Genomic DNA, 19,615 nt, shown 5'->3' on the forward strand with positions numbered 1-19,615 from the left:
CAAAATATTGACCTGATAGTCTCCTATGGTTGTAAGAGGACATCTCCAATCCACTCCCCCATCTCATTGATTGATTTTTAAGCACCTTCCCAAGAGTAATTCTGCATTTATCCAAATCCTTTTGTGAGCATGCGATATTATTCCAAACCCCGGTTAGAGTTTTTAAAGAAAAGATGTGGTCCGGTTTGCCCGTCAGATTATGCATACTTGAAATTGCTTTTGCCCAAATCGACTCAGGTTCCGATCTGAACCTCCACCACAATTTAATGATCAAAGTTGAAAGCCTTTATCGATCCAAATCCTAAGCCCCCTGCTGTCTTGTTAATTAGCAATGATTTTATCCAAGATACCCAATAAATCTTGGACTGACCTTCTGAACCACCCCACAAGAACCGATGCCTCAACTTTTCTAATTTGTCAATGATACCTATAGGTGCAAAAAAAAAGACATGAAGTATGTAGGAAGGTTCCTGAGGACTGACTTTATGAGTGTTAATCTCCTGCCAAAAGATAAAGTCTTCAATTTCCAATGGGTAAGTTTATTTTGAAATCTTTCAATCACCGGTTGCCAATGTTTCTTAAGACGCATGTTGGCACCCACTGGTACCCCGAGATAGTTAAATGGAAAAATTGTTGGTTCGCATCCAAAAGGTGATGCCTAACGAGCAACTTCATCCGAATTTGCTCCCACTCCAAAGACTCTAGATTTATAGAAATTGACTTTTAGACCCGAAGATGCATGAAAACATCTTAAAATTCTTGTGAGATTCTTGATATTGTGCTCGGTCCATTCTCCAACGAATAAATTTATTAAATATTTTATATAAATTTATTAATCATTAAAATTTATAAAAGAAACTAAATATATAATTACAAAACTTAATTACCCTCGAAATACATTATCCCTTTCTTTCTTGTTTCCAATACTAGTTCAAGCTCCAACAACTTCTTCTAGACTTTTACATTCTATCACATAACAACACACGCATTAGGGTTTTCGTCATTAAACATCTGAGTGGCATGCATGTAATTAAACACATACTCCGGCCCATTTACATACTGGGGGTACGTGTATTGACCTTGACCAAAAAAATGCTCCATCTTATGCACATCCACACCCCGCCCCCCACCACCATTTTCCTTCCGCTCTCCGTCACCACCGCCACCCTTTTCCTTCTTCTCACCGCCACCACCGCCGTCCTTCTTCGCCGGAACAATATCAACTTTCTTCTTCAGTTTACCCTTGAGCTCCTCCGTTAACGCATCCACGTCTATTCCTCCTTTCACCATCACCAAATCATTGCTCTTATCGATTGACATATCTATAAACCCTGTCAAAGTTTTCCCCGTTAGTTAACACCGTTTGTGATCCCATTATGCTTATTGCTTATTGACTTTTGAAATACAAAATTACGTTATTACCCTCGGTTTTGCTGACAATCTTCTGAATCTTGTCGATGCATCCCTGGCAATGTAATGGTACCTTCAACGCCGTCGTTGTCACCGGAAACTGTTTTCGTTGTTTCTTCTGTTCTCCGCCACCGCCACCGGAAAGCTGGTTGTTTTTTTCACCGTCATTTACCGGAGATACCAAGTCCACCTTCTTCTTTATCATCCCCTCAACCTTCTGCCGGAGCTCCACCGGATCTACTTTACCGATCACCGTGATTTTCTTCAGCTCAATGTTTCCTGTCTTGGCTGACTCCACACCTATAGATACAAAACATAAAAACGAATCCAAACCCACAAATCAAAATCTGTAATTGTTACAGAAGCCATATTTAGCAAGAAACAAACATAGATGATACAACAGCCAGTGAAATTCGAAATGAAACCGAGTTGTCAACTTATAAATGTATTACCATCGAGAGAACGAACAGCTTTAACGATTTTATCGGCGCAACCTTTGCAATGCAAGTCGATCTTGAGAACCACTGTTACACAACCACCGTCGTCTTTGTTTTTCCGGCCACCGTTGACCTGCTTCTCATTGTCATTACTCTGGTTCTTCTTCTGCAAAAGTGCAAAACCCACTTAGGAAATCAAAACCCGACTAAGGTAAAGTCAAAAGTTGTAATCAATGGAGTTGAGAGCAGCAGATAAGTAGATAACTAAACTACCTTCGCCATTGATAGAACTGTAAGTAACTCTTTTCTAAGGGAAGTGATTTATAATGGTGATGGGTAGATGATAGTGATTGTAGTGTGAAATTATTTATGGTAATTTGTTAAAATGTGTGGAGATGAGGACACAATTTGAAGAAGAAAAAGAAGAATTGAAGAAGGACTTTGGTGGTTACCGAGAAATTTCTTGAAAAGGAAGTGGAACATGACTCCAAACCAGTTGGTTTCCATGGAAGTTGCTCTCCAAATGTCACTGTCTTTTTTCATAAAGAAAAAAGTTTGCAACTTTTTCTTTTAAGCATTAAACTTTGATAGTTTTTTCCAATGTAAAAAGAGTAAAACTTAATTTCCCTTCCATGGAAAATGTCATGTCATGGAGTAAATTTCATTTTCTCGATTCTTGGTGAAACTTCTGGAAAATAAAATGTGTAGTGGAAATATTCTTTAAGGGCCCCAATACATATGAAATTATGAAACATACATATTTTCTTTTGTCACAAGGTAATTAATTAATTAGTTATGATCTTTTCACACTAGCACCGACAATATTTTAACATGAGTCTTCACTCTTCAACGTAAGTGTGGGAAAATGACTCTTGAGGGTAATTAACTTTTGCATTTGTACTCATTTGGTCATTTTTTTTTTCTTGTATTCAATATATCATCGAACTTATTGTTGGTGTTTACCATAGCCCTTTTGACCGGCTTTTGACATGTGATAGCCGGTCAAAGGGTTATGGTGAACACAAACAACAAGTTCGATGGTATATTGAGTACAAAAAAAAGGAAAGGGACCAAATGAGAACAAACGCAACAGTTGGTTACCGTCCTGATTCATTTTCTCTTTACTCATTTACAGCAAATCTCACGTCATCTCCTACTGAAATTAATGACTATGAGATTCATTATTGCTTCTCTTCAAAACATAACTCACGAAAGGACATTATTCATGCATTTACAACTTTGTAATGCACTTGAATATTTATTTGGGGAATCTTGACTAAGCAGGCGCATTTCATGACTACATTTACATTTGCAATCAAATGATTTATCGTATCATGGATTCTAGACAAGTCTACAAACGAGTGGAATCACAAGTGCTGTGATTTTTGAGTTTACTTAGATTTAAGATCGAACTCATGGGATAAGATACACCATCAATATGTACAATATCATGCTGCTTTTGTAGACATATCACCATAATATTGTACATATTGATGTTGTATCTTATCCCATGAGTTTGAGCTTAAAGCTAAGTAAACTAAAAAATCACAGCACTTGTGAATCCACTCGTTTGTAGACTTGTCTAGAATCCATGATACGATAAATCATTTGATTGGAAATGTAAATGTAGTCATGAAATGCGCCTGCTTAGTCAAGATTTCCCTAATAAATATTCAAGTGCATTACAAAGTTGTACATGTATGAATAATGTCCTTTGGTAGGTTATGTTTTGAAGATAAGCAAGAATGAATCTCATAAAGTCATTAACATCAGTAGGAGATGATGTGGGATTTGTTGTAAATGAGTAAAAGGAAAATGAATCAGGAGGGTAACCAACTGTTGCGTTTGTTCTCATTTGGTCCCTTTCCTTTTTTTGTACTCAATATAACATCAAACTTGTTGTTTGTGTTCACCATAACCCTTTGACCGGCTATCACAGGTCAAAAGCCGGTCAAAAGGGCTATGGTAAACACCAACAACAAGTTCGATGGTATATTGAATACAAAAAAAAAGGGACCAAATAAGTACAAACGCAAAAGTTAATTACCCTCAAGAGTCATTTTCCCACGTAAGTGTAGTAGGCATGTGAACCTAGAAGAGACCGATTAAGGCCGATCTAGGAAAGTAATTAGCAATTGAAAGTTGTTACTCAAAGGTAAGGTAAAGTCTTGGAACGATAGGTAACACTTTGATTATTTCATTCAATTAAATTAAAATGTGTCAACATCATATCAAACAACTAAATCTTATACTATATCTTAACAATGCTTAACTCCTTAAACTCAAGGGAGTGAGTTCATCAAAGGCTTGGAAAGGTTTGGATGGGAAGGGGTGGAGGTGAAAAAGGATGAGATGGAGTTGCCGTTTCTTCTTGGCAGCTTGTTGTCGTTCCTCTCTCCTCAACAAAGGTTTGGTAAATGTGTTTCGTTTAGGTTGAGCTCAACACAATTGGAAGAGCTCGAAAACCACTCCCTTAAGTCTTAAATTATCACCCGACCAGTTTTTTTTTTTTTTGTACTAAAGATGATTTTTCCACTTAAAAAATTGATTCAAACATATATAAAATATATGTTTTACATACATCTACTTTATGTGGCAATTTCCTTTGTTTCATATAGGTGGGACCAAAAAAGTTTTAAGGGGTTTATAAGAAATCCCTTGACCTTAGTCTTCAATGGCTTTGATGGGTTAAAGGTGGGCCAAACCCACATGCGTGCCAAGATGGGCCGTACACATGAGGTTCATGAAAGGATGCGATTTAGATAATTTTTCATGTCACGTCCTCACTAAACCATGGTGCCTTTATTTCGAGTTGGGGTTCTGACCCAAAGAAATTTGTTAACTTCATGGATAAGCACCTGACCAAACCGTATAACACGTGTTGTGATATAGTTGTCGTTGTCACAGTCCCACGTTTTTTGGGAGGCTCCTAAGATTTCCACGACTATAAATACAACTCTCTTAGAGGCGTATTCTACACACCAAAATTGAGTCGTCTTATTCTCTTTTCTATCTCTGCGAATTCGGCAAGAAGTTATTCTAGATTCTGTTTTTCAGAGTATTCACTTTGTTATTTATCGTTTCCTCCATAATTGTTAGAAAGAATTATAATCCATATTAAATCATGAGTTTTACATTGTTTAAGACCTTGATGATGTAAAAACTATTAAGGACATAAGTTCTTCCGTGCAGTTATCCGTAAAGAATATGCAATCTTAATGTTGGTTTAATTTGTTGCTTCGTCTGCTAATTCGCCTGATAACAAGACAGTCTTCTTCTGCCTAGATATGATTTTGAATGATTAATATGATATTTAGATGAAGCTTGATAATCTAATAACAATAATGTGATTTATTGTTTGCAACAAATCGATATATAATTATTAATATTATTTTTTGACTTGTTTGCTTTTGGTATTGCTAATGATTTAACATTAGTTCACAATAGTAATCGTTAAGTGTTTGTTTATCAAGTATGAAATAGAACATAAAATTTGTAAAATTTAAACATAGTATAATTATTAAGTTGTAGAGTCTGAAGACTGTGACCGTCATTATGAAAACATAAATCATATTACATAACGAGTAAAAATATATGTACTTCGATCGTGGACCAATGTCATTACACTAATCGTGTGAACCACATGATTTATTAGTTCTTCATTGTTCCTAACATATTATATTGTGTGTCGTTATTCATATACATAACATAACACAATTGGAATGCTTTATCCTTAAACGATTACCATTTACCATTGCACCATCTTGATGGCTCTAAGGTGTGAATGTGTATTTGACATGAACAATTAAAAAAAACAATAAAATAAATTATAAATCCTAAAACCAAAATAAACCTAACATATTGATTAAACACAAGAACATGTTGTTGGAAATTATAAAAGATAATACAAGTTTGCTCTAAGGCCCCCAGATGGATTTCACATAAACAGTTAAAATGAAAAAAGAAATAATAAAATAAAACAAATTACAATTCCTAAAGCCAAAATCAACCTAAGATATTGATTAAACACAAGAACATGTAGTTGGAAATTATAAAGGATAATGTAATTTGGTTATTTTCTTTTATTCCATATCGGTGGAAGAAGAAATTTTATGTCTTTATAAGGTCATTCTCTTGATAGGCTTTTAAAAGACTTTAGTAAAGACAATAGAATAAATGGGTCAAGTCACATGCATGCGTTTAGCCTAGCCGTAAACGTAAATGCATGAAATGGCAATCACAGTCAAAAAATAATATTAAGAATTAGGAGTTGAGGAGATTTTATTTTTGGCGAGTTCGGGCGAGTCGGTTGGACTGACTCGGTCAACGTTGACTAGGCATTGACTTCCGTCGTGATAAGGTTGTCATCATCACATATCCATATTTTTTTTGAAGCTTTCTAGGGTTTCTACAACCATAAATACAATTCCCCTAGAGCCGTATTCCACACACCAAAAATCGTCCTCTCTTTCTTAGCCTCTGCGATTTCTGCAAAATACAAAATCAAGTTTCGTGTTTTTTTTTCGAGTGATCACTTTGGAACAAAGGATATTCTACATAACTCTTGGATTTTACGTCGAAGCTTACAACCTTAGAGAGACGTAAAAACCTGTAAACACATGAGTTTCTCTATGAAGTTTTACACAAGTTGACACAACAGTCAACAGCTACGCGGTTGGCTTTACGTTATCATTTCGTCTGACAACGGAGCAGTCTTCCTTTTACCTTTTTTATAATCAAATCTGATCACGGATGATTATATGATTTTTGGACAAAACGTGATAACTATAATATTAATTTGATTTATTATTGGCAACTATTCGACATATAGTTTTTAATATTATTTGTCAGTTTGATTGTTTGACTTTCTGATATGAAATACAAGGGCCTTAGAATTTACACATCACAAATGTTAATTAGATTAAGCAGCTAGGTTAGGAATTTCATAAATGCAAAAAGGGACCGAGTTGCTTCCTTAATCCTTATACAACTATCCATTCATGAATGAGTACTTGACAACATCCAAGTGTCATGTGCTAGCGCTTTGGATCTCAATAACAAACAAAAGAAACATTTGTCTTGAGTTGAGATACAATCATAACATATGTTGCACTAAGGGCCATACAACCATATGAGATGATTCATGTTCCTTTCAATCCTACATTTTGTAAAACTCATCCATTTTACACTTTATACCCGCTGTGATTGTGTGACCAATAGATTCAGTTGACATCACAAGTGATGTCGGTGTGTACTAATTAAACAAAAGTTAGCCATGCCTTCTATTCCAAGAATCTAATTGAAAGAATGAAAATCATTAAACAAAAAGTTCCATTACAAATTAGTGCCTTTTCCACAATAACATGAACCGATCACAACATATGAACAATGATTTTTGCCAATTAGAAAACAGCTGAATAAGGATTTCTTTTCTAATTTCTACAGCTTTATTCCAACCATTACTTATGTATATCATATTTTCTTAATTATAAATATTAACTGCTGGGTAAAGGTTTTGTTAGTGCAGAGAAAATGTGGCTCCAGTGATTGGGCTCATAAGATTTCTTTAGCCCACTAACTCAATGAGGTAGGCTATGGCTTTAACGCGATTTCTTAGCCCTTCATATACAACATTTTTGATATAGAAAAATGGTTAATTTAAATTGCATTAGTATAGAAAATAATTAACTACAGAAAAAAATATTAAACATGTTTAAAATCTGTAAAGAATGAGGATTTTCAGAATTATTTATAAAAAAATAAATTAATATTATACATATCTTAGTTATATTAATATATTACACATTTATAAAAGTAGGTATTAAAAATAAAAATGTTTGTTGGTCAACAAAATTTGAGAGCACTTGTCTTGAAATTTATTTACCTATCTTTAATAAAATACTCTTTTTTTCTTATGCCTCTTCCACATTATTTTCAGCCAAAAATATTATTCCCTTTATACCCTTCAACCTTTTAATTAATATTTCAGAAATCATTAATATGTATAAATTACTAGGTATAAGACCCATATATTACATGAGTTCATTTAAAAAATAAATAAATATGAAAATTCTAAAATTTTGAAAAAGTTTAAATTTATAAGAAAAAATAGAAAAATATTGAATTATTAAAATTAAAGTGTTTTTTCTTTTTTAAATTTAAACAAATAATTTAGATGAATAAACAAAGGAAATTAATGAAATTTAATTTAGAAAGGAAGTAAATTATTGAAAATTGATATGCATTTATATATTACATTTATTTCAATTATTACATTTATATATTATATTAAATTTAATAAAATGGAAAAAACCACAAAAAACCATGTGAATAAAAAAATAATTGAAAATAACCACAAAATGACATGTGGCCAAATCAATGAGAGTATAACATATGGCAAAAATATTTTCATTAATTAGAGTAGATTTCCGACATTATATGGTTTTATTTCATCGGGTGCTTTGCTTTCTGATTTTGAGTCTCCGTTATCTTAGATGGTATCAAGAATTCAACAAACTTTTCTTCATTTCGAGAATTGACAGTTAATCATTGAGAATTTTTGATGTTTGAATTGTTGATTAGCAAGATGGAAACCAATTTCATGGCAATCCACTCATTCCACCTCTACATTTTTTATAAGATAGAACCGGATTCATTCCAAAAAGGTATCTCTATACTTTTCTCTCGACAAGAGTTTAGGGTTTCGGATGGTATTCACCGGTGTCATCAATTTCATCTTCAGTTACCAGCAACATAACTCTCATTGATCAGCTAAACCTTTTCATCTTCGTGGAGATTTGGGTTCATCTTCCTTGAGATCCACTTAATGGTCGGGTCTGGTCAGCATATACTTAATCAGGTCCATTAGAGCAATCACCAACACTGTTATGGAAAGGAAGTAGTGCCGGAGCTTGGTTGCTGCAAAGTAGAGCGATAAGCACATCTTCTCGATCGGCGAATAATTATTCTTAGGTAAGACCATGCTGAGATAATACACGACATGCTCCTGCCCTGAATCAGATCGAATTGGGGCATAAGGGATGATTGCAGACAGACCATCAGCATAATCAATTATCGTAAACCAAGAACCATCAAGCAATTTCATGTGTACGAGATTCCTAGTTTAGTTGGTTTGAGGGTATTTATTTGAAGTTGGGGTAGGTATGAATCTAGATCTTCGACTCCATTTCGATTTTTATTTGTATGAATCATGATTTTTATTTGTGTTTTTTTATTGATTTAGAAACTATGTAAGTGTACATATGCATTTTCAAGGTCTAAGTGACAATATAATAATAATTGAGAGTGAGCTTATCAGACTCGGAATTGAACCGTCGGAAAAAAAAACTATAACCGTCGATAGCCTCTATTAACCAAAAACCCTAAATCTAAACCCACATGATTGCCTCATTTTTTCTTGAATCCTAAACGCATTATTTCTCTCTTACATACACTAATGAGTTTGGTGTTGATTTTCTAAAGCCATACCCATGTTTTTTTAGTATATAAAGGGTTTTTTAGGTTTATCTATTAAAAACTTACTAAGGGATGGGTTTGCCTTACTGGCTATTGAATATTTGTGTAACGTCCCAAAATATGACCCAAAATTTACGTTTTTAATTTAATAAAAACAGTATTCTAAAAACATTAGAAATACAATCCATCAAATAAGTGTATCAAACATCATTTCCATCAGAGTAAATAATCAAAAGTGTAACTATGTGGTGTGTGCGATGTAGTCATCCCGAGCTCTTCCTCTTGGAACCAGAAGTACCTGAAACATAAACTGAAAATCGTGAGCACAAAGTTTAGTGAGTTCCCCAAACTACCCCCTACCATACATAATAAATCACATACTGGGCCCCTGCCCTACACCGGACCCCGCTCGGCATTGAACCTCGCTCGGTATACATATATTAGGCCCCGCCTGACATCGGGCCCTACCCACTATATGCATACAATGTATATCAGATAATCATGGTAACACATACAATGATCATAAACGAATAGCATATGTTTCAGTCATCGGGCCTCACCCGACATCGAGTCGTGCCTGGTATACATAGCATCACATAACACATGCAATGGTCACACAGACCCATAGCAGTACTTCAACACGTCTTTTTACCCACAAACTGATGGTCAGAGTGAGCAAACTATCCAAGCTTTGGAAGATATGTTGCGGGCATGTGTTCTGGATTTTGGTGGTAGTTGGGATACATATCTTCTTTTGGCGGAATTTTCGTATAACAACAGTTATCACGTCAGCATTAAGTGACCTCCTTTTGAGATGCTCAAAATGAGGAAGTGTAGGACCCCCAATATGTTGGGGATAGGTCGGTCAGCGGGTCATGGGGAGTATCAAGGTGGTACTCAAGACGACGAAATTAATTCAACAGATTCGCAATAGACTTCAGACATCACAGAGTCGACAAAAGAGCTACGCAAAGATGTCGGTCAGACTTGGAATTTCAGGTTGGGGATATGGTACTGCCGAAGGTGTCACCTTGGAAATGTGTCATCCAATTCAGGAAGCGGGGTAAGATGGGCCCCATGTATATTGGTCATTTCAGGGTTTTAGCCCGGGTGGGTAGGATGACGTATCGTATGGATCTTCCGGAGGATCTCAATCAGATTCATAGCAGTTTTCATGTCTCTCGGCTACGAAAGTGCTTAGTTAATGATTCCATAGTGGTACCATTGGAGGACATTCAAGTGGATGATCACCTTAGTTACGTAGAGAGACCAATGACGATCCTTGACAAGAGAATGGAGACTCTACAAAACAAGGTGGTGGATATTAGGGGTTTGAAACCGTAAAACCGATCATCGGTTTGGTTTTACGGTTTGTATTTTTGTTAACGGTTTGGTTTGCGGTTTCGAACTTTTCAAACCGTAATGAACGGTTTGGCTTATGGTTTTTACGATTTCAAACCGTATAAAAAACAGACCGGATTGTAGGGGTTGTATATCTATATATTAATTAATTTTTTTATATGTAATTGTATTTTGTTGTATTATATATAAATTTTTATATATAAATAATAAAATTTAAAACACACAAGTCAATAGAATTTAATTATCACAGCCCAATCCTAATTTATTTTGTGAAGCCCAAGCCCAAGTCCAAGAGGTGTTTCTCTTACCCTAATCCCAAAAGACGCGTTGTCTCAAACTCAGAAAGACAGAAACTCGAATTCCTTTCCCTTTCGGCTTTTGTTGTTCTTCACATCTGGTCGAACAGGTTTGCCTTCACCTCACCACCTCCGCCCTCCGACTACACCTCGTTGCATCCGCCTTCACCAACTGTCGAACAACTTGTCAAACAGCTTGTCGAACAAGTCACATCGGTTTTGTCTCTGATCTTTAACAGTTTCTGATAATTGAAATGTTTGTTTAACATCACATATTCTGATAATCAGCAATTCATGTTGTTCGTTGTTCTGATCTTTGACAGTTTCTGAACAAATCGCCTGCAAAAAAGGAGCGGAATTCGTTGTTCTTCTTGTTCACTTCTTCGTTGTAAGTAGCTCCGCTTGCAGCAAGAGTCGAAGTCGTTTTCTTTCGCAAAAGACACATGTAGGTCTGTTTCTTGTGCTTCCATTATGAACAAGTCGTTTGTTTTTTTCTTAATTCGAGCTCTAAGCCTCTAACTTCTGATAATCTGATTCATACTCAAATGGATACATATTTAGATGGTTAACGGGTTCTGATATCCGGTCAATTACTAAGAGTATATCAATAGATCAACGACAAGATTTCAACCCTCTCCGATGTTGTTTTTTAATCTCGATCTATGTAGAAATGGAAAACAAAACATGGATAATTTAGTTTCTGCTACACTTATGAGAGTTTCTGGTTTTTTGTGATCTAAGCGAACATTTGTTGGATTAGAATATATTTTAATTAATAGATTTGATTAATGCAATAAATATAATTTTTTTGTATGAGAAAATAGAATAGGTTCTATTTGCTGGTCATCGTAAGAATTGAATTGGACTATTGTTTTTGATACATTTTCATATTTCTACTTTGGATAACAAGTGCTTAGTTTAATCCATTTTTTTCATTTGATCCATTGATTAGTAAAAATACTAAGAAAAGGAAAAAAGTACGAAACTTTCACTTGTCATTTATAGGTTAACATGTATAAATAGGTGGTGTTGGAATAAAGTATAGTTTCCATGTCTATATTATTGGTCTTAATTTAACCCGTTTTTTTCATTTAATCCATTCTGATCAAATTAGTTTTTCATCGATTGTTTTTTTTTTCTTTATCCAGGTCCTTAAATGGATAAATATAACATCAACATTCCAATTATTGAACCTATGAACATTGATGAAAAGTATATATTTTTTCTTAGTTATTATTTTTAACAAAATATAACTTGTATTCCAGATTTTGCAAGCAAACTTAATATTTGCACCGACAATATCCATTGAAAGGTACATTTCTTCTTATGGTTTTATATTGAATTTTTGGTGTGATGTTTTTTTTGGACAGCAAAAGCTTATGATTTAGATAACATTTTGGAAGTGGATAACATTTTGGAAGTGAGCTTGTTGATAATGTTTTTTAGACAACAATTTGGCTATTTTGGACAGCGTAGTAGGTTGCTAGTATTGGTCTAATGTTTGATGTAACGAAACAATATTTGATGTTTTCATTTACTGTTTTGGCAGTGTTTTTGCTGTTTTGACAGCTTTAATATTGCGGTTATTTTAACAATATTAGGCAGAATTTTTGTTGTTTTTATAGATTTTATATAGCAGTTTTTGTAACACTATTTGGTAGAATTTATGCAGTTTTAATAGGTTAATAGGGTAGTTTTTTTTTTACTAAATTAGTCTAATGGACTTGACTAAAATGGGCCTAAAAAGCCCAAACCGTGAAACCAAACCGGAGCCAACCGTTAGTAACAGTTTGATTTGGTTCGGTTTTAAATTTTCAACGGTTCGGCTTCGGTTTTTGATTGACAAACAGTTTGACCTAAAAACCGAAAAAACCGGACCGTGAACACCCCTAGTGGATATGGTGAAGGTGCAATGCCAGCTCCGAAAGGGTTCTGGGTGGACGTAGGAGCCTAAGGACTAGATGAAAGAGCATTACCCGAAGTTATTTGTGGCAGCAGACTTCAAGGATGAAGTCTAAATCAAGTGGGGAAGAATTGTAACACCCGATTCTAGGTACTTTTCATTTTGACCCTTAGTGTGTAAATAATTTGCAAATTTGGTCCCAAGGGGTGTAAAGTGAAATTGATGTTATAAAACGCGTTGTTGTGTATGATTTGATGAGTAAATAGTAAATGCATATAAGTCGAAGTTTATCTGTTCCTTTTATCCTACGAGGGTAAAAGCGATATCTTGGGCCCCTCGATGATTTGGTTTGACTTATATGTCGGGCCCGGTCAGTACTGTGTTGATGTGTTCAATTAAGTTCTATGTCAGACAAATCAGAGATCGATAAACAAACTGTTGGACACTAAGTATGACTATGTTCCATGTGATTGTCCACACGATATCTTGAGAATGGAGAACTATACGATCCCTTATCTAAAGGACGTGTCAGAGTTCGACATCGGCTTTTAAGAGCTACGATTGCTAATCGGATTTTGAAGGCGTACTTGCATCTATAGTTATTAGACTTATCCAAGTGGGAGACTGTTGGAATAGGTGTCTAAGCTCAGAACTATATTTGGTATGTACTTGACCCTGTTGTAGCATGGTCATTTTGGGTTGCCTTCACCAAAGCAACTTGACTACATGAATAATAGAGAAAGAGGTTGTTATGGTTTATTAATATATTATATGAATAATATATTAAAGGAGAAATCATATTTGTTTAATTAATATTGGTCAAGAATTAATTAGGAATTAATTTTGTGATTAAAATATATTAATTAAAACCTAGGGGACTGATATTGCAATTTTTGGATAGTTGCAAAGTAGGGTAAGGAAACCCTAAAGATAGGGTGGACGAATTCTTGGGGATAAGGCTTTAAGAATTCGTCCAAGGTAGGGATTCCTGAAGATTCTTATGGGCTGCTTAGAGCCTAAGCAACCGGATAAGTGTTTGACTGAAACCCTAACTCCTCACCTATATAAAGGGACCATTGGCTACCAAAATCGGTTAACCATAACCCTAAGAGTTCTAGGAGCCGATTTTTGCCTTCCTCTCTCTTTCTTTCCTTCTCCAATTGCTTTGGTGTTTGTGATCTATTAGAGGCACAACATTTGAGGTGCTAAGGTTCTCAAAGGCTTAAGTTCTTCAAGAAACAATCAAAGTAACTCTCTAACTAGTTTATTGTATATGATTTTGATTTTATGATATGCTAGACTAGGGTTTATGTAAGTCTTGGACAATTATGCATGTAAAATTAGAAAAACATAGATCCAGGCATTAGGGTTGCATGAACACCATAAGAATGTTGTTTTGCTTAAAACCTATCAATTTGTTGCAACGGACTTCAATGATGAAGTCTGATTCAAGTGGGGGAGAGTTATAACACCGATATCCTTAGGTATATTCCTTTTTATTATTCTTGTTATTTTTGGGAAGTTTAGTCCTACACATAACGTAGGATAGTCTCCTGCACTGAGCATATAAGGGAATCTGGATACGAGGACTTAATGTCCTACGTTGGGCATACCTAGGGCTACACATGGCATAGGAACGTTGGATCTAAAACCCTAATTTTGGGGGGTTGTGGACCTATTTAAAGGCCTAAAATCCTTGAGGCCCTATCCATAATCAGCCTCCACTCTCTCCTTTACTCCCCTCAAAACCCTAACCTCTTTGTTTGAGTTTGGAGCCTTAAATGAGGTTTTGTGTGCTTTTTGCGAAAAAGGAGTCCATCAGAGAGGCATTGGTGAACTTCAAGCTTGTAGATCCAGACTTTTCTCTTCTTCAACATTCTCCAGGAGGTATAAAGCTTGAACTTTGATGATTCCTTTGATATATCTAGATAGTTATGTGTTTTTATGTGCTTTTGTCCCTTAACCTTAGTCCTAAGGAGTGTGAGATACTCCAAAACCTCATGTGTATCATTTTTGGTAATTTTTGAGCTTGTTGAGCCATAAAAATGGCAACTTGGTCCTCCTATCCATCCATGCATGAGCTTTTGAGCATTAGAGTGTGTTTTGGACTTAGGGTTTATTATACTCTTTTAAGTCATGCAAAGGCATAAAGTCGAAGACTTTATCACTTAGGAAGTTTTTGAGGTTGATATTTGAGAATTAGATGGTTGGTCTTCATGCATTAAGAGTTTAATGAAATGTTGGCAAAAAGCATTATCACGCAGGGCGTGATCTAGGATATGCATGACATAGCCTGAATTGTCCCCGATTGTCATCAAAGGCTCTACATAGGGCGTAGGGCATGGGGTAGGTGGGTCGTAGTGCCATAAAGGGATTTTGGACAAAGTTAGATTAAGGTTCAAGTAGAGCGGGACCTAGTCTTGGAAGGGTAAAATGGTCTTTTACCCTAGATAGGAGATAATGATTATAGGCTAAGACCCTTGAGTATGAATTATTTCCTTAATCTCTAATTAGGGTCTTATTGTGTATTGTTTAGTGTGGGAAGTTCCAGTTTTCGGCAGCCCGTGTGTGAGATTTGTTTGTCTACATATGAAGTTGAGTCTCTTCAACATACTTGTGGGTCGAAGGCACCAATGTCGGCCCACTGGATTGTGTTATGTAGGATGCTAGCTATCTTTATGACACTTGCGTGTGTTTTTTGGGCGAGGCCAGTTATGTATGTTGGGCAGGGCCCATTATGTATCCTAGGCGGGGACCGATTGTATGTTGGACGGAGTCCATTTGTAGCACCTGGTTCCTGGTATGTAAGATTTATCTGAGTATTTTGTATTATTGGCCCTAGACTCGACGAGTTGGAGGCCCGACTCGCCGAGTAGAGACGGGACTTGGGACGCGGTTAAGTTGGCGACTCGGCGAGTCCATATTATGGACTCGGCGAGTCCGCGCTGTCTGATGAAACCCTAATTTCCAAGGGTTTGCACCCTATTTAAACCAACCATTTGCGCCCCAACTCCGCCCCCTTCACCCTCAGAAACTCTCCATGCATTCTAGCCCTTGTTCTTGTGAGTTTGAGGCTTTTTAGTGTGTTTTCTTGAAGATTTTGAGAAGGAAGAGGAGTAGATCAAGAGGAAGGGAAGGAAGCCAAGCATCTTCGTGTTCTCTCAGTAATTTCTTTGAGGTATAACTCGTTTTCCCTCTGTTTCTATGCTTATTACTCCATTAAAGTCCTTCTTGAACCATGTCCCAAGCTTGGTTGTGCATTGTTGGTTGATTCAAGTTGTTAGCCTTTAGATCTAGACCATATTCAGTCCCTGGAGCTTGGATCTACTGCCTTTATGGAGTCATATTGCACACAAGCCCTAGATCTAACCCTTTTGGTGCACTTTGAGCCTTAGAACCTTTATTGGTGATGATCTACACGTAAAGTTGGAAACTTTACGTGTAAACCAGGCCCTAGGAGCCCAGATCTATGAATGGCATGGATTGGATTCGAGCAAAATCGCGTATATGACTCTTGCATGAAGCAGACTCGGCGAGTCGCTCATCTGACTCGGCGAGTCTAGTCGCGAGTCTCCGAGTTTGTCCCCTTTTCGTTGTGTCGAGTTGAGTAGTGAGTCCTGGGTGGACTCGGTGTGTTGGTAGCCGAACTCACCCATGAAGAAACTCGGCGAGTCAACGCCCTGACTCGGCGAGTTCAAGGCAATCTTTTTAGATCAAGAACACACTTGACAAGTTGTTCATACAACTTGGCGAGTCACAGCATAAATTGTTCATCGGATGAAGATGAACTCGGCGAGTTGTTCATACAACTCGGCGAGTAGGATGAAGGACTTGGATATCAGTTTAGAAGGAGAACTCGTCGAGTCAACGCCCAACTCGACGAGTAGAGACGGGTTGTAGGACAATTTATTGGATAAGGACTCGGCGAGTCGGGTCAACTGAATGTTGACTCTGGCTTTGACTTTTAACTTGATCAAGGGTAAAATGGTCAATTTACCCTAGGGTCAGTTAGCGGTGTTTGATTGAGTGTTTTGTGGGAATTATAGCCGGAGGATTTCCAGAGTAGCAGTAGCAGCAGACAGTCAATTCCCACACAGACCAGCAGCTATTTCGAGGTGAGTTTCCTTCCAGTAGGAACGGGTCTAAGGCACCAAGGCCGACCCGTGTAGACGAGATGTTAGCACTAGAGTGTGGGCCGAGCCCGTATCTATTGGTTTAGTTAATTATGATATATGTGTCAGTATAATAGAGTTGTCTATACTTGTTGTCTGTGTGATGCTTGTATATTATGAGTTAGCGGTTGAGTGTGGGCAAGGCCCGTATCTCTCCGAGAGTGGAGTGTGGGCTTGGCCCGTATCTCCCAGATAGTAGAGTGTGGGCGAGGCTCGTATCTCCCGGCTAGCGAAGTATGGGCAAGGCCCGTATCTTCATGGCAAGAGGCCACATTGCGGACCCACTGGTCGCGAGTCTCTGAGTTTGTCCCCTTTTCGTTGTGTCGAGTTGAGTAGTGAGTCCTGGGTGGACTCGGTGAGTTGGTAGCCGAACTCACCCATGAAGAAACTCGGCGAGTCAACGCCCTGACTCGGCGAGTTCAAGGCAATCTTCTTAGATCAAGAACAGACTCGGCGAGTTGTTTATACGACTCGGCGAGTTACAACATAAATTGTTCATCGGATGAAGATGAACTCGGCGAGTAGGATGAAGGACTTGGATATCAGTTTAGAAGGAGAACTCGTCGAGTCAACGCCCAACTCGACGAGTAGAGACGGGTTGTAGGATAATTGATTGGATAAGGACTCGGCGAGTTGGGGAGCCAACTCGGCGAGTCGGGTCAACTGAATGTTGACTCTGGCTTTGACTTTTAACTTGATCAAGGGTAAAATGGTCAATTTACCGTAGGGTCAGTTAGCGGTGTTTGATTGAGTGTTTTGTGGGAATTATAGCCGGAGGATTTCCAAAGCAGCAGCAGCAGCAAACAGTTAATTCCCACACAGACCAACAACTATTTCGAGGTGAGTTTCCTTCCAGTAGGAACGAGTCTAAGGCACCAAGGCCGACCCGTGTAGACGAGATGTTAGCACTAGAGTGTGGGTCGAGCCCATATCTCTTGGTTTAGTTAATTATGATATATGTGTCAGTATGATAGAGTTGTCTATACTTGTTGTCTGTGTGATACTTGTATATTATGAGTTAGCGGTTGAGTATGGGCAAGGCCCGTATCTCTCCGAGAGTGGAGTGTGGGCTAGGCTCGTATCTCCCAGATAGTAGTGTGTGGGCGAGGCTCGTATCTCCCGGCTAGCGAAGTGTGGGCAAGGCCTGTATCTTCATGAGTGTGGGCGAGGCCCGTAACTCTTAGCTGAATGTTGTATGTTATATGCTTGCATGGTATGAGGTATTATGGGGGAACTCACTAAGCTTTGTGCTTACAGTTTACAGTTTTGGTTTCAGGTACCTCTTCATCGAAGGGGAAGGAGCTGGCGCGGTAGCGGCACATCATACACACACTGGTTTCCGCACTTACGAGATTCCTCTGGGATTTATACTCTGATTTTTCGATTGGCTGTATGATTTGGCTTTTAGTAATGGTTTACGTTGTGATGTGGTTTGATCATACAATGTTTTTAATTATTAATGTTTTCGAAAGTAATGTTTTAAAAACGAAATTTTTGGATGAGAAAATTGGGTTGTTACACCATTATCATGGGCGGGGCCCAACAAGTGGACAGGGCAAGAGATTTATGTATGGTTATATGGTATTTTGGGGAACTCAGTAAGTTTTGTGTTTACAGTTTTATGGTTTAATGTTTTTAGGTACTTCCAGTTCAAAAAGGAATGACCCGATGTGAGTGCAGCACATCCCCTTGATTTTATTTCGCATTGATATTTGATTCAAATTTATAGTATTTTGGATGTTTGAAAAATAAAAATTTTACCACTGTTTTTGGGATGTTACAAATTTGGAGGCAATATTTCATCTCTTTATGAATCTCCATCTCAAGCCCACCATCTGTTTTGATGTAAGTCCTAAACTAAAAGTATGTAGTAATGTTTTTTGGTTGGTTGTTTGCGACAGGTTCTATGACATAAGTCATGTTATTAGTTCATAAATCAAAATATTTCTTTATTTCAACTTAACTCTAAGTCATGATATTGGTTCATAAATCAAAATATTTCTTTAATTCAAATTATCTCTAAGTCATGATATCGGTTGGTTTTGCTAGAAGCTCTGATTTTGTGCTTCCCCTATTACTTGCTACTATGCTTATGATCTAATCATTTAGTGTTCTCAGTGGCTTATATAATCGAATTACAGTCCAGGTCATCTTTAACATCTAGGTTAAATGAAAATGCATCGAACATTTTTCACTTCTTGAGACACCATTTTGGTATGTGCCTTTTAACTTGTGCTTATATCTCTTTTTCTCAATCAGTTCTAAAGAATGTGACCATCGTATTTTATTTGATTGAAATGTATTTAACGAAACATGTTAATATATATTCTAGAGCCAAAATGTACAACTTTGAAAGCATGCAGTATGTGTTGTAAAACTTGCCGAGTTGGCCGATTACTCCTCCGAGTACTCGCTACTCGACCCCTTACCGAGGCGAGTTACATAATCTCTTTTTCGCAATCGGTTCTAAAGAATGTGACCATCATATTTTATTTGATTGAAATGTCTTTAACGAAACATGTTAATATATATTCTAGAGCCAAAATGTACAACTTTGAA

The 19,615-nt window shown here is 36.9% G+C and overlaps 1 protein-coding gene across 1 annotated transcript; it reads right to left on the reverse strand.

Annotated features, from left to right (window-relative positions):
• Window positions 1–806: 806 nt before the first annotated feature.
• On the reverse strand, window positions 807–2,276 carry LOC111897769 (heavy metal-associated isoprenylated plant protein 3). Its single transcript, XM_023893723.3, has 4 exons — window positions 2,121–2,276; window positions 1,863–2,013; window positions 1,423–1,710; window positions 807–1,331 (listed from the first exon to the last, which is right to left on the reverse strand). The coding sequence occupies exons 1-4, from the start codon at window positions 2,127–2,129 to the stop codon at window positions 970–972; spliced, it is 810 nt and encodes a 269-aa protein (XP_023749491.1). The 5' UTR covers window positions 2,130–2,276; the 3' UTR covers window positions 807–969.
• Window positions 2,277–19,615: the final 17,339 nt, after the last annotated feature.

The sequence above is a fragment of the Lactuca sativa genome, chromosome 6, assembly GCF_002870075.4.
Source record: "Lactuca sativa cultivar Salinas chromosome 6, Lsat_Salinas_v11, whole genome shotgun sequence".
In the NCBI taxonomy this organism is placed as follows: Eukaryota; Viridiplantae; Streptophyta; class Magnoliopsida; order Asterales; family Asteraceae; genus Lactuca; species Lactuca sativa.